General features: G+C 37.1%; 1 protein-coding gene and 1 long non-coding RNA gene across 3 annotated transcripts; one reads left to right on the forward strand and one right to left on the reverse strand.

Annotated features, from left to right (window-relative positions):
* Nucleotides 1-318: 318 nt before the first annotated feature.
* Nucleotides 319-8,949, forward strand: LOC140855805 (uncharacterized). 2 transcript variants are annotated; one of them, XR_012139090.1, is made up of 2 exons: nucleotides 319-551; nucleotides 4,462-8,949. It is a non-coding gene; the product is annotated as an uncharacterized lncRNA (long non-coding RNA). The 2 variants fall into 2 exon arrangements; XR_012139091.1 differs by having other exon boundaries at nucleotides 5,863-8,949.
* Nucleotides 8,950-9,180: 231 nt separating this feature from the next.
* On the reverse strand, nucleotides 9,181-13,477 carry LOC105048992 (cytochrome P450 CYP72A616). The gene is made up of 5 exons (XM_010928527.4): nucleotides 13,152-13,477; nucleotides 12,278-12,498; nucleotides 11,836-12,080; nucleotides 9,891-10,278; nucleotides 9,181-9,733 (listed from the first exon to the last, which is right to left on the reverse strand). Exons 1-5 carry the CDS (start codon nucleotides 13,420-13,422, stop codon nucleotides 9,308-9,310), a joined length of 1,551 nt encoding a protein of 516 aa, XP_010926829.1. The 5' UTR covers nucleotides 13,423-13,477; the 3' UTR covers nucleotides 9,181-9,307.
* Nucleotides 13,478-14,455: the final 978 nt, after the last annotated feature.

The raw sequence follows: 14,455 nt of genomic DNA on the forward strand, positions 1-14,455 counted from the left end.
GTTAAATGAGTCGGATTAGATAATCTATTTATTAAATGGGATATGTTCAGCTTTTAATATCTGATCTGTCTAATAAATAAATCAGATTTAAATATTTTAATTCGATTCATATTTGATCCAATCTATTTATGATATGATTTGGTCCGATTGTTATCCTTAACAACAGCCCTTCGGATACCCTTAACAATGGCCCTTCGGATCCCCCATCATGCGAACTGGCTCATGCAGCGACCCGAACCGACCCGCTTACAAGTTGGTCCATTCCGGATAATTTAAACCCCGTTCATACCTTAAACTTCCAACCGCCACAGCTTCCCCTATAAATACAACCCCCGCTCCCTGTTCTCGTCCGCTAGACCAGCGACTCCATACTCTCTTGATTCGCGGCGAAGGCGGCGTCTCTCCCCTCCGGCGTCTTTGATTGACGAAAGTGTCGTCTCCTCTCCGACGTCTTCCGGTGGCAACACGACGAAGGTGCCGTTTCCTGTTCGGTGGCTTTGATCGGTGACGAGAGCTCATGTTCCCCTCTTGGTCCCTCTTCCCCCAATGCGGTAAGATATCTAGGGTTTTATTCGAGCAGAATTTATTTATTTACTGATTATAGTCTCTTTTTTTTTTTGCTTTTCAAGAAGTTTCTTCTCCCTTTTGCCAAGAATTTCTGCGGAATTTGGTTTATTCTTCCGCACGAAACTGTAATTATCCATTAAAATTTAATTTAATTTGCCCTCTCCTCGTTTCTTTACCTTTTTCTCATTCCCCTTCGTTGTAATCCTGTCGCACCACAGTTGGCTTTCTTTCATTTTCTTGATCGTTGAATTGGATGCTTTTTCGTTTGATGGCTTCTTGATCGTCGAACTGAGGTCAAGGAAGTTCTATTGACGTGTTGGTATGTGGACATACTTAGTGTTATACTATGAATCATTGATTTTCTCATCTCAAAGAATCAGGCATCTTTGATAATTTCTTTGGGTTCTTGAAATTTCTTTGATTTCCTTACATGACACAATCGTTTGCAATTAGTTCGGTCCTACAAGTCAATGTTGTTGCCATCTTAGAGCCAGTATCTTTCTGATGATTTCTTTTGGGTTCTCTATGATTTCCTAACTTTGATACAGATGCTTGCAGTTGCGTGAGTCTATAAGTCATTGATGTTGCTTATCTTTCTGATGATTCCTATTGGGTTTTCTTGAAATTTCTATGATTGCCTGGCTTTGATACGGATGTTGCAATTACGTGAGTCCTATAAGTCATTGATGTCGTTATCTTAAAACTAGTATCTTTATGATGATTTCTTTTGCATTTTCTGGAAATTTATCCAATTTCCTGACATTGACTCAGATGCCTGTGGTTACTGTATGTCCTATAAGTCTTGATGTAGGCATCTTACAGGTAGCATCTTTCTGATGATTTCTTTTGGGTTTTCTTGAAATGTGTAGGGTTTCCCAACTTTGACCCATATGTTTGGAATTATTTGATTCCTCTTAGTCTTTGATGTTGCCATATTCAAGATCGTATCTAAAAGAACTTTTTTAATGTTTGTAACTCACATTCTCAGTCTGCCTGTTTTCCATCTTAGTGCTTGTATGGTTGAAAAGTTGGAACATCACAAGTTCATTTTTTAACCTCTAAATAATCTTTAGACAATAAATATCCCTTATTCATTTCAACTTATCCTTTTTAATCAGAAATTACCGGCATCTGCCAATTCTTTGATTATCAATTATTGCATATGTATGGGTTCATGGCCAAGTGCTTGCTCAGCGGTTGCTACTTGCTAATAAGTTGAAATTTGCTGGAAGGGTTCTAATAGTTAAGTTCAGTGACTGTGATAAGATAAGTCTTATCAAAGATTTCATTACAATTTTATATTGATAAAATCTTATAACTTTACCCCCAACACCTGCCATTTTTGCTTTGTTGGATGTTACATTGCTTACTGCTTCATTTTCTTTGATGTAGATGCATTATCAAAGAGATTATATTATTGTAGTATGAGTTCCGATACATGCAATGTTTTAATCTTGCCATATGTTGTTGATATTAGAATCACTATGAGTTTTGTGAGGGAAAAGATATACTTATTGATGAATTCTGAGATGTTACAGTATGAACCACACCATGTGAGCTTTATGTTTGATTGGTGAATCGTTTTTATTAACCAAGTCTAGGAGGCACAATGAGTACATTCTTCTTACAAACTTTGCTTTCACTATTTGCAGCATTGACTTAATCTTCTTTTATATGGTTCTTATCCCCTTTTACTTCCTATCATGGCTAGATTGCTTATCAGCTCTATGCTTGCGGCCACTACAATCATGTATATATCCAGTTTTTTTTATTCTAATGTAAGACTAATGCATCCAAGAATCTCATGAGATTTTAAAAGTAGTTTCAGATTTATAAGTAGCAATATGCCTAATTTAAGTTCAGATACATAATTATTTTTGAAAAAATGTAAGATATATAGATTCTTTGATATAGATAATGATTTTACCACATAAAATGATTATGTGTTTGTATCAATTTGACTGGAGCTTCTGATCTGCACTTTAAAAGGTCTAAAGATTTTCAGAGTTGAAGTTTTATGGCACTGGACCTTTGAAACTTCTGACACTTGGATGTGACACCAGAATATGTACTACCCCCTCATGTGTATGTCATGCTTGTTTTGGCTAAGTTGCTGACACTTGGAGTGTTATATTTAAACATTTTAAAGCAAGTAAGAGCTCTTTAATTATCAACTATTTCAAGTGCTGAATGAAGAGCGCTTGAAAACTTTCAATAACTTAGTACGCCTTTCCTCCACAAGTTCATTGAACAATAGATTTATTGAAATCCAAATCCATCTTATAATAGTTATTAATAATACTGTTGCAATTTTGCATGTTTGATTCTACCATTATACAAGGCCTTAGTTTAATGCTGTTCTAAAACTTTGTATGCTTAGTGTTTGTTTCATATGCAGATGCCTATTATGATTTAAGGTCGTTGTCCAATTCTGTTAATAAGTTAAATGATTTGCCATGGTCACTCATTAGCTAAATTTGTAATTGTTGGGTAAATGCATATGCAGAACATATGTTTTGTATGCCATAGTGAAAATTATTGTTTGTCTAGATGTATGTTTGAATGAAAGAGAATGATTTTTATTGGTAAAACTTGAATATCTTTGCAGGGAAAGATGGTAGAGATGCAAATGTAAAGCTACAGAAGTAATGAGGAACATAATAAATGATTTTACAATGAGACCCATTATGCAATATTGGTGGATACATATTTGAAGAACATAAATGACCATTTAATATATTGTGGGAGTGGATTAGCTGGGACACAAATTAAGAATTTACCTTGTTAAATTTTAAAATGATTAAGATGCTTGCATGTATTGGTTGTGTGAAGATGGAACAAGTAGTTGTCTTAGGCCTTATTTGGCTAAGCTTTTAGAGTGCCAGAAAGCACTTTCTGGCTCTCAGAAAGTACTTTGCAGTGATACAGCGATGTTTGATAAAAATGTCGGAAAGCTGTTTTGACTTTGCTAGAAAGCTAAAAAGATCTATTTGGGAAAAGCTGTATTTTGAAGCTGTCCCCAAAAGTACTTTTTGGCTAATATCGAGAAGCTATTTTGCTTTCCTCAAAGCGCTTTATTAATATGGTTATCAAATAGCAAATAGCTTTTTGTAAAAGCTCTACTTTCAAAAATTCTGTTTCTCAAAAGCTTCAAAAGCTCTACTGCCAACAGTAATCCCAAATAGGGTCTTAGTGGTGGTGACCTTCAACGGCGGGCAGTGCATTAATTTAAAAGAGGTAAAGTTGAAGTTACGTAGCAAGCAAACATGGTATGGATTTTGAGAAGTTACTATGATGATAAGAAATTAAGAAACATTGCTCATGTTATAGTTTGAAGACATATTGGCATGGAAAATTGGTGGTGAAAAAATGGTCCCATAGATGGTTCATGAAAAGTTATTTGAAACTACTAATAGGGATATTGGTATAATAAATTCTACAATCGGAAAAATATTGATAAAAATATCTTAGTTTAGTGAATGACAAAAAGTAATGCAAGAAGTCAGTTAACTTTATAAGTCTAACTTTATGTCTTAGAAAAATCCCGGAAATAGATTATGCTTGAGAAAAGGTTCGAAAATATTAATGGAAAGGGAAAGGTAGAGTAGGAATATATACATGCCAATAAAACCCATTAGAGTGATTATAATGCAATTAAAGTGAAATGTAGTGAGTTGAGAATTGGCGAGTATGCTTAAAAGTTGAGTGAATAAGGATTCTTTTTGAATAATACATTTAAGATAATAATAAATGTGTTTGTCATATTGATCCAATCAATAAGGAGCTGTTGAAGAGGGTGTAGAAGGGTGAGATGTTCACTACAATCACCAACATAATCATGGGAGTTTATGAGAGCAACTAGGTTGGTTCATTAATTATGTTCTTTTTTTCCAGAAAAGAGAGACTGACTATGAAGGCCATGTTTATTGGGTCCTGAGTCACTTTATAGGCATCTAAGGGAGAGGCCTACATACGACAACAAAAATGGAAAAGGTAATATGATGGATGGGCCTCCAGGTAACTTGGTAAGAATTGAACAAGGGAGGTTTTCCATTGATGTATATGTAACTCTTTGTTTGTGCATCTTTCATGTTAAGTAGAGTGGACTGCTAGTTGTGCCTGCAGCGCAACCGGTGTTGGTGGTTCTGCTGTAGCCATTGGTGCAGCGGTGGCTGTGGTCAGGCACCCATCTTGCATGCCTATGTATGCTGACCAACTCCAGGCTGCGCATGTGATGCCTCCATCATTTTAAAACCTCGTAGGAAACATGATGATGTATGCTCATTGTTTTGTGGTGCTGATTGATGGCACAAGAATTCAAATGGGTGTTACTAAGGAACTAAAGAAATCATTTGAATGCACTTTCATTAAAAATACCAGGCTTCAAGAAACCATAGAATGGTTGGTTTTGTCAGCTTGTCCTGTACATAGTACTAGAGGAGTTCCGAAAACATTTTCAGTAAGACTGAGCTAGATGAAGTGAGTATTCTTGTGTATTTTGGGATTGTCAGATGTCATGAGACATAAGTAATTACAAGGCAAGTACTTGGTTATTTTGTTGTTGGTTATATTAACAATGATATAAAGGGTGTAAATACTTACCACAAGCATGAGAAAAGGTGATAAATGCATGTGATTTATTGCAGATCAAAGATAGCAAATATAGAAATGCATATCATTAAGCTAAACTCAGATTGACAATATGGAGGAAAACAAAACAGAAGGCCAATATGATTGTGTAATTGCAATGCCAGTGTGCTGAGTTAGTTGGCATTGTAAGCTAAAACATATTTCTCTCTTTTATCTTGAGGGAGAAAAAAAAAATCCTTTGTTACACGTTCTCCTTTAAAATATGATAATGTGCAAAGTTTGTATTTAAGTTGGCATGGTAAGCTTAAACATATTTCTCTTTTTGTAGCTTGTGAAAAAAAAATCTTTTCTTACACATTCTCCTTCAAAATATGAAATGTGCAATGTTTGTACTTCACTTGTTCTTTTCTGCAACATTTATTACAAAAAATTATATTATCTATTTGATAATATATCCTCACTATGTATATGTGCTTATTTCAGGCTCATAAATACATATATTGCATTTGTTAAAAAAATATATGTTGTCTTTGCATTTTTTCCTTCTAATAGGCGGGTATAATGCCCTTCCATTCTATTTTTTTATTTATTGCGTGGTGGTAACAAAGTACTTATTGCTTCTTGAACATCAATGGTTTCCTCAGTTTGTGTGTTTTTGATCAAGCAAGACTTATTCATATTTCTTAAGAGTTGTTTTCTTACCAGGGGACCAACTATCTAAACCCTAAGACTAAAGATGCTATAGCTACTAAGATTTGGTGTTTTTATGGTGGCTCCAACACTATGTTAACAGGTATTTTAAGTTGGACTGCTAATTAATTTGCAGAGGCTACTTTGTTGTATGTCTGGAAAAACAACTGCTCGGCAACTCATTGGGTAATAGCTATTTTTTTTTATCCAAATGTTCTCTCATCAAATTGTGTGTGTGTGTGTGTGTATACTTGTTTAATTGCGACCAGTCGCATATTTTTTTATGATATGTAGTCATAATCTTTTACATTATTCTTAGCTAAGCTATGCTTGGACCACATGCATCTTAAAGGGTTGGGTAATATGTCAGCTTTTTAAGTTGGCAATGTTTATAGGGATGATGGGTTTCATCATTGAACATGTTGGTGGCTTTCATATGTTTGATTCCTTATGACTACTACTAGTGAAAATTAACATGGACATTAGTTTCTTAAGATGAAAATTCCAAGAAATTTTGCAGTATTTTGGTCCTATTACCTAGAACTCTTAACATCCTTTGAAAAGGAATTTCTTTACATGCCAAAGTCTATAAGCTACCAATATTAACTTTGTATATGTGGCTTTATGTGTCTAAAGCATTTTCCCCATATCATAAGTTGGTCAATTTGATTTGCCGAAATATTTCTTACGAGATGGTGGTGTTTTTATCAATGCTTCATTTATTACTTTCATGTCAGGGCACATTTTCTAAAATATTTCACTCCTGTATGGGCACCCACTTATGCATACAGATGCCCAATATACACAACTAGTACCTTTTAGCATGTTTGTGCATGTGAGATGGTGATAGTGGGTGGTATGACAAAGTGATGCTCTTATTTTCTCAATAGTTGGTTTGAGATATTAGATTGTTTTAACTTAATATTGTAATCAACAGTTGTTTGTTAGAATTATATAAAGTTGAAGTTCCCTCAATTAAAGGAATACCATGTTTACCATTTCTTTTCTTTTTTTTTTTTCATCCCACATGACTTCATAAGCTGAAATTTTAATCCACGAACATCTTAGTTTAAATTTTGTTGATTGAATGAATACCATGACTGATTCTTCAAATGAGTTCAATGTGCTGAAACTTCTTATGCAGGAGTATCATGTTTGATGCTATCATGATCAATACCTTCAGATTAAAGTTTCTTAAAGATTGAAACCTTACTACTTTATATTGAGGTTTCTTAATGTCTGGAAACATTCAAGGCTAATTGAATTAGCTCATGGCTTTCTAAAATAAGCTTATTAGAGTCGTGACTATCATAATTGATATTCAAGAGTTAAAAGTTTCTCAAGGCTGAAATATTACTAATTTGATAAGCATCATGAGAGTAATCTCAGATTGAAGTTTCTTAAAAATATTTAGTATTTAAAGAGTGTCATAGTTGCATCCTCTTTCACATTCAAATTTCATAGAGCTGAAGTTTTACCTTTCTTTTAAATAACATGATTAATTTTTAGGTATCTAAGATGAGAAGCATTTTAAATTCATGAGTATCATAATAGATATGTACTTAGTTCGGTGCTTGTTTATCTCCTATCTAGCACCATACTTCTGAAGACTTTCCTTCTCAATTTGGAGTGGATGTTTAGGAGGTTTTGTGGGGCTTCTATGGAGGTGGGAGTGGTGTGCATCTATTGTTGAGGGATATGATTTGCCAACCGACTTGTAAGAGGGGATTGGGTATTCAGTCGTTGTTGGTTCGGCGCGAGTCCATGATAGCCAGGCATGTTGCGAGATTCTTATTGGAGCCAAGGAGCATCTAGAGCACTCTAAAGAGGGTGAAGTATGACATGTGGATTGATGTACGGACATCCGTGTTGGGAGGACTTCATTCCTATGAAAGAAAATTTGTGGACATGTTGCGAAGGTGTTAGCTCACACCAAATGGATGATTGGGGACGGGAGCACAAACGTAGTTCGTGATGCTTGGTTGGTAGACATTTCGCTGTGGGTGGTCAACGATAGTCAGCACCGAGATGATAGAGGGTATGACGGTTCGTGATTTGTTTCGGCCAGGAGAGAGGTGATGGGACGTTAATCGGGTTGGCCGCCTGTTTGGTGATCATCAGCTAGCAGGGAGAGTTTTATCTTTAGCTATCCCCACTTAGGCTTGCCTAGATATGAAGGTTTGGAGGGATTTCTATGGTGCGATGGCTCCAGTCAGAGATCTTTATTATCTTTAGAGTAGGGAGTCCATCAGGAGGTTGGATGCGACATGAATTTGGAGGCTGGGGGTCCACCTTGGGGTTAGTCTGTTTATTTGGAAGGTAGCATGGGGTCAGTTACTTACGAGAGAGGTGCTCAGTGATCGTGGGATGGATATCTTCCTGATGTGCCTATTACGTGGCTCCGACGTGAAGTCAATCAAGCATGTTCTCTTCAGATGCCAGTGGGCCAGCTAGGTGTGGGGATTGATCACTGTGCTCCTGTAGATCACCCATCCGCCACATCGGTTTAGGCCTTCCTTGACTACCTCTAGCAAGCACTATGACGGCATCCTCTGGAGCTAAAGGTGTATGACTGGCTTGCATTGCTTATCAGATTTGATTGGTTAGGAATAGCTGGATTTTTGAGGATCGGTTTTAGCTTGCAAGGATTGTCTTGGAGAGAGCCTTATTGCAGGCAATCGGGATTACGAGACTTCCTTCGAAGAGTGCGACCTTGACATCGTGGGACACCTGGGGTTCTATCTCTACTTCTGCAGTGATCTGTTGTATGTATATCATCTGGGAGTCCTCGCCCTCGAGTGTCTTTAAAGTCATCTTTGATGGGAGTATTTCTGACAGTAGAAACGGAGCAAGGCTTGTCAGCCGCAATGCAAACATCGGTCTGATGGCAGTTGGGGGCAGTCACGTTTGCTTGAGAATCCATATGCTGACGATTAAACTTTTTATATTACAAATTTAAGATTGCCTTCTCTCTCTCTCGCTTACTGTTAATGTTGGACTGTTTCTAAAAAGGTCTATTTTTGCAGCTATGCAGACAGACATATTTATGAAGTTATAATATTAAAAGATATTATGAAAAAAATGGCCGCTGATGTTTCTTTTTGTCTAGTGTATTTCTGGATGCATGCTGTGTTCACACCAAAAGATATTCCTGTGTTCATAAAGATGGTGGCTGACCTTTTCTTTTGGATTAACCGTCAGCCAATCAGGCCAGTCAAGCTGTCTCATTCCCATAACTTGCACAAAACTTTTCAAGTTGAACTGCAACCTGAATGTTCCAATCCATTGGATCAGCTTCATGCAGGACGCTAGACAAAGGAATCCACACTAAGATGCATAGTTTAACACAGCAAATGGATAAAACATCCCATGAAAGAACAGTAATACAATGAGTTTTGAACATAACATTTATTTTGATAACATTAGCAATAGTATCTGTAACCTTGATGCTAAAATGATTTCAGAGCCTACGCAAGATGATCGGAGCACCATATTGGGGATGAATAGAAAATACCATGTAAGGAGCATGGGCATACGATGGTGAAAGCTCGAACGAGAAATTCTTAAGAATTGTGGCCAAGGCCATCTTAGCTTCCATCAATGCGTAGCTCTGCCCAACACAAATTCGAGGACCCCAACTAAACGGAAGGAAGGCCCCTTGAATCTTTGATGCGTTTGAAACTCCTCTCGCAAACCTCTCTGGATGGAATTCACTGGCATCTTCACCCCAATATTCTGGATCATGGTGTAAGAAGAGTATGGGCAGCAAGAGTTGCACTCCCGGGGGGAAGGAGAAATCTCCCAGTTTCATTTTCTTGTAGGTTTTCCGTAGGACAAAAGATAGTGGTGGATATAATCTAAGAACCTCATACAAAATCATAGTCACCTGCAATAAAAGTTTGAAAGATTCAGGGATCTCCATTGTTATCATTTACCATTGAGATTGAAAGCATCGAAGGAAAGCATCTTAGATACGAAAAAAATCATAGACACGAAATGCAGCATGCAGTTGTCTACCAGAGGGCGAGAGTAAATCTACTCACAATCTTTAATTGACTTAAGCCATCAAAGTCTGGCTTAGTTTTTCCAAAGATCTGTAGAACCTCTTCTCTCGCACGAGCCTGCCAGCTGGGATGCATGCCTAGCACAACCATGGTCCAAGTTAGGAGAACTGCTGTTGTCTTGTGCCCGACAAGGTGGAACAACCTGCATTCCTTGATCATGTCATCCTTGGTCATCCCAGTGTTCTTGGAGCCTCCTTGTTCTTGGGAGTATCGAAAATTTGATTCCATTAGCAATCCTAGTAAGTCATCATTGGTAGCTCCTGGCTTTCTCATGCCCTTCTCTCTCTGCTCAATGATTTTGCACAAAATAGCCCGAATCTCTCTATGAATTTCCTTCATACGTTTGTTCCTCTTGGTGGGAACAAACCTATTAGAAAGGTCATTTTTTCAGTTCATATGAACCAAATTTCTGTTATCAACTGTCTTGATAAAATTCCGAATTCTGTTGCAATTGCAATCATTTAAATGAATTGGAGAAGGCTACCGTTAAGAAAAAGGAAAACAGGAACATGTGACATGTTGTTCAAGTCATTTTTCTGATTGAGGAGAGGAAACTCACTCAACTTTTCATCTCTTTCAAAATTGAGGGAATTGTTAAAATATTTATCGAAGAAGGAAAAAGTAAGGGAGAAAGAGAGAAAATGGATTTTATTATCTCTATTTCAATTTCATCCGATATATATTATTTATACTATAGTATATAGACTCTGCAAATAAAAAATAATAACAACCGATGCAGAATCAAACTAATAAAAAAATGATACAAAATAATGTTAATAAAAAAAAATGATATGGGATCGCATCAATAAAGAAAAATATTATGGATTATCATGTGATTTCTACAATCATAGAATCACTTAGAATCATATGATCATTTAAAATCATGCTAATACTGCCTCTCAAACTCAAAGTGGTATTGTAGGTACCAACTTAAATTTAGAAATTAGATCACAAATATACTCAAAAGCTAGCATGATAAACTGATGTGTTTGCTAGTGAGGCTGATTTAGATGACATGATTGTAAGAAGATATGGAAGAGGACGGTCGCCGTAAGATTGGCACTTAAAGAGAAAGCAGCCAAAGATCGATGATCCTTGCAGATAAAAATATCATAGAAGAGAAGATTGATGCTCGAATAGAAGACAGTCGAAGGCTGATGATTCTCACAAACACGAACATCATATAAAAGAAGGCCGGTGTTCTAAGAGAAGGTACCTAAAAGTCAATGATGGAGAGAAATTTGTCGAGTGATAATAAGAAGTAACAATAAAAAATCTAAAGCTAAAGAGAAAAGCAGTGGAGAACAACTACGGATTCATCTAGACGATTTGTAGATCCACTGAAGAACAAAGGATCTGCAGGAAAACCTAGATTAATACATCGATAACGGTGGCCACAGCAAAGGTGGAAGAGATGATGGTGGCATATTAGATGATTGGTGGCTATGATACCATGTTAAAATATTTACCAAAGAAGAAAAAACAAGGAAGAAAGAGAGAAAATTTATTTTATTATTTCTATTTTAATTTTATTCGATATATTTTAGAGGTTATTTATACTAGTGTGCAGACTTTGTAAATGCAAAATAATAATAACTGATATAGAATCAGACTAACAAAAAAAAAATGAGATGAAATAATATTAATAAAAAATGTGCATCAATAAAGAAAAATATTATCGGTTATTATGTGATCCATAAATCATATGATCATTTAAAATCATGCTAACAGAAATATTTCTAAAAACATGGACAAGCTCTTCCTAATATGAGAAGAATAAACAAAGCTATACCTCTTCTAATGATCTTTCATCAGAATATCAAATACTGTATCCTAACTAACCAAACTCTCTTTTTTTCCTTTTTTTTTTTTTTTTTTTAATTTAGATTAATTTATTAGAAGTAGTGAAAAGAGAAAATAACACCTGTAACCAGGGATGTATATATTTCGGACAACTTGAGCAGCAAGCTTAGCTTGCTCGTCTAGGAGTTGAAATATCCGCTGGCCCTCTTTAAAGCTGCTACCAAATGCTGTGCGAGAGATGACGTCTCCGGTAAGACCATGGAATTCAGGCCAAACATCCAATTCACAAGATCCTTGCAAACCAATGTGCATATCCCATCTTTCGATCAGTTCATCACAACAAGTATAGAAGGCTGGAAACATGCACTGCAAAGCAACAAAGAGAAGCAGAATACCATCAGTCACCCATTTTAAGTATGAAATAGCAGTGCATTATTTATTTACAAATTTTTGCTATTGAGTATGATGTGATACGCTATATCCTCAGTAGATTCTAAGGGATTCCTTTCCTGTAATTTGTGACTAAAAATGTATCATCAGATCATATTGGGGGAATAAACTACCTTCAATTTCTCTAGATGAAAAGCAGGGTTGATGATCCTTCTGTGTTTGGCCCATTTTTCACCTTCATAAGTTACAACCCCTGTAAGCAGTAACCTCCCCAGTGGGTTTGTCTCCTGCTTCTCGAAGTGACCAAACTTGCGCGACAGGACCTCCCTTACCAGTTCTGGATCGTAAAGGATCACTCGAGGATCAGATCCAACCCACATGAATGATATTTTACCTGACAAATCATATGCACTTCTATTAGCAGTTATTTGTAGTGATTGTTGGGGATCATGAGTACATAAATTTCCCTTTAAAAACCATAGGGATCAATAACTGAGTAGAAAGAGGAGGCAAGGCTTAAACTGTAAAATTGAGAATCATGATATCTTGGTACCTTATATTGTTTAGATTGGTTCATACATATACTCAAAAATCCGAAGCTGTTACTGATAAATCCACCAGCTTCCTTTTCTAGTAATTAACGATTGACCCAATTTGTTTTTAACAAAAGCTAGTGTCAATTTTTGATTTCTTTTTTTTTTTTTTCAAAAATAAGATTTTAGAAAGATGACCGAGTAACATTTGGATTATAATGGCCCTCTCAATAGTGTTGCCCACAGAGTCCCAAATATAGTTACGAAAAATCTTAAAAACACCAACCTCAACAAGACAACAAACTATATATATATACACACACACACACACGTCCTCACTGCCTCTCACCCTCCTCCCTTTGTCATCCTCTTCGACTCCTCCCATCTCGACCTGGCAGGTCAACCATCTACTGGCAGGTGAAAGGCTTATGGTATAGTTTGTTGATGACTTGGTGGTGGAATAACCAGTAGCATCAGATTGCCATAAATGAATTCAAAATAGGAGAGGTGTTACCGTGATCGTTGATGAGTTGGTGGTGGAATGGAAGGACGCGAGGGACGATGCGGTGAGTGAGAGGCATAGGCTTGGATCGGGCCTCCTTGGAGAGCCGGTCCAGGTCCTTGAAGTCTCCGTGGAGGAATCGATAGTGGGTACCCTTGATACCCTGATCCCGGAGAACGCGCTCCAACCGCCGAGGCCTCCACCACACCCACTCCAAAGCCCTCACGGCCCATGCCGCCAATAGCAATAGACCCACCACTCCCCAGCCTACGCTCCCTGGCATCTCCACGGATCCGAACGTCTTTTTGGTTGAGCCTCTCGCAGAAGGAGAGGATAAGCACTATTATCTCACTCAAAAACTCATTACAAGGGTCAGGGTAGCTGGACTGTCACTAGAGAGTCATAGTATAAAGATTTGATATCTTGATTATAAAATTAGAAGATGGACCCCATCCCAATCTATCAACGATGTCTCCAGCATTATCGCACGCAAAAAATCACTAGGAGGACGAGAGTAGCTAGATTGTCACCTGGGAAGCATAGTGTAAAGATTTGATACCTTGATTACAAAACTAGAAGATGGACTCCATCCCAATCTATCAAAGATATCTCCAGCACTATCTAATCCAAAAAATCAGTAGGAGGGCGAGGGTAGCTAGACCGTCACCAGCGAGGCATAGTGTAAAGATTTGATACCTTGATTATAAAACTAGAAGATGGATCCCATCCTAATCTATCAAAGATATCTTCAGCACTATCTCGCCCAATAAATCAATAGGAGGGTGAGGGTAGCCAGACCGTCACCAGGGAGGCATAGTGTAAAGATTTGATATCTTGATTATAAAACTAGAAGATGAATTCCATCCCAATCTATCAAAGATGTCTCCACTCTATTGAAATAGATAATATTTTCTCAATGGGCTTTGTTCCAAAAGTTTGATGGATGAACTCCCGATTCCTTTTCCTTTCACCTAGAACAAACAATTCTTTAACCAAAACCCTCATAATGAAACATTACCAACATGAATAGGTCACTAAGATACGGAGTGGAAGATAACCAAGGGTCCTAAAATGGCCGACCATATGGTGAATCCTCTTTTTTCTCTTGCAAGAGTTGCTGTGGAGTGTTTCAGGTTAAGAGTCTAGCCACTGAGCCAGCTCTAAGTTAGACTAATCCAAAAATAACCATCGACAAGTGCAACCAACATGATTGGGCGAGCCATGCAAGGAATCCATGGTGACCACGAGATTGTTTGTCAGGAAAATAACCCAAACACACCCCATGCCGAAGAAGTCTCAGATCCGACCAATCCAGG

This window comes from Elaeis guineensis, chromosome 2 (assembly GCF_000442705.2).
Source record: "Elaeis guineensis isolate ETL-2024a chromosome 2, EG11, whole genome shotgun sequence".
Classification (NCBI taxonomy): domain Eukaryota; kingdom Viridiplantae; phylum Streptophyta; class Magnoliopsida; order Arecales; family Arecaceae; genus Elaeis; species Elaeis guineensis.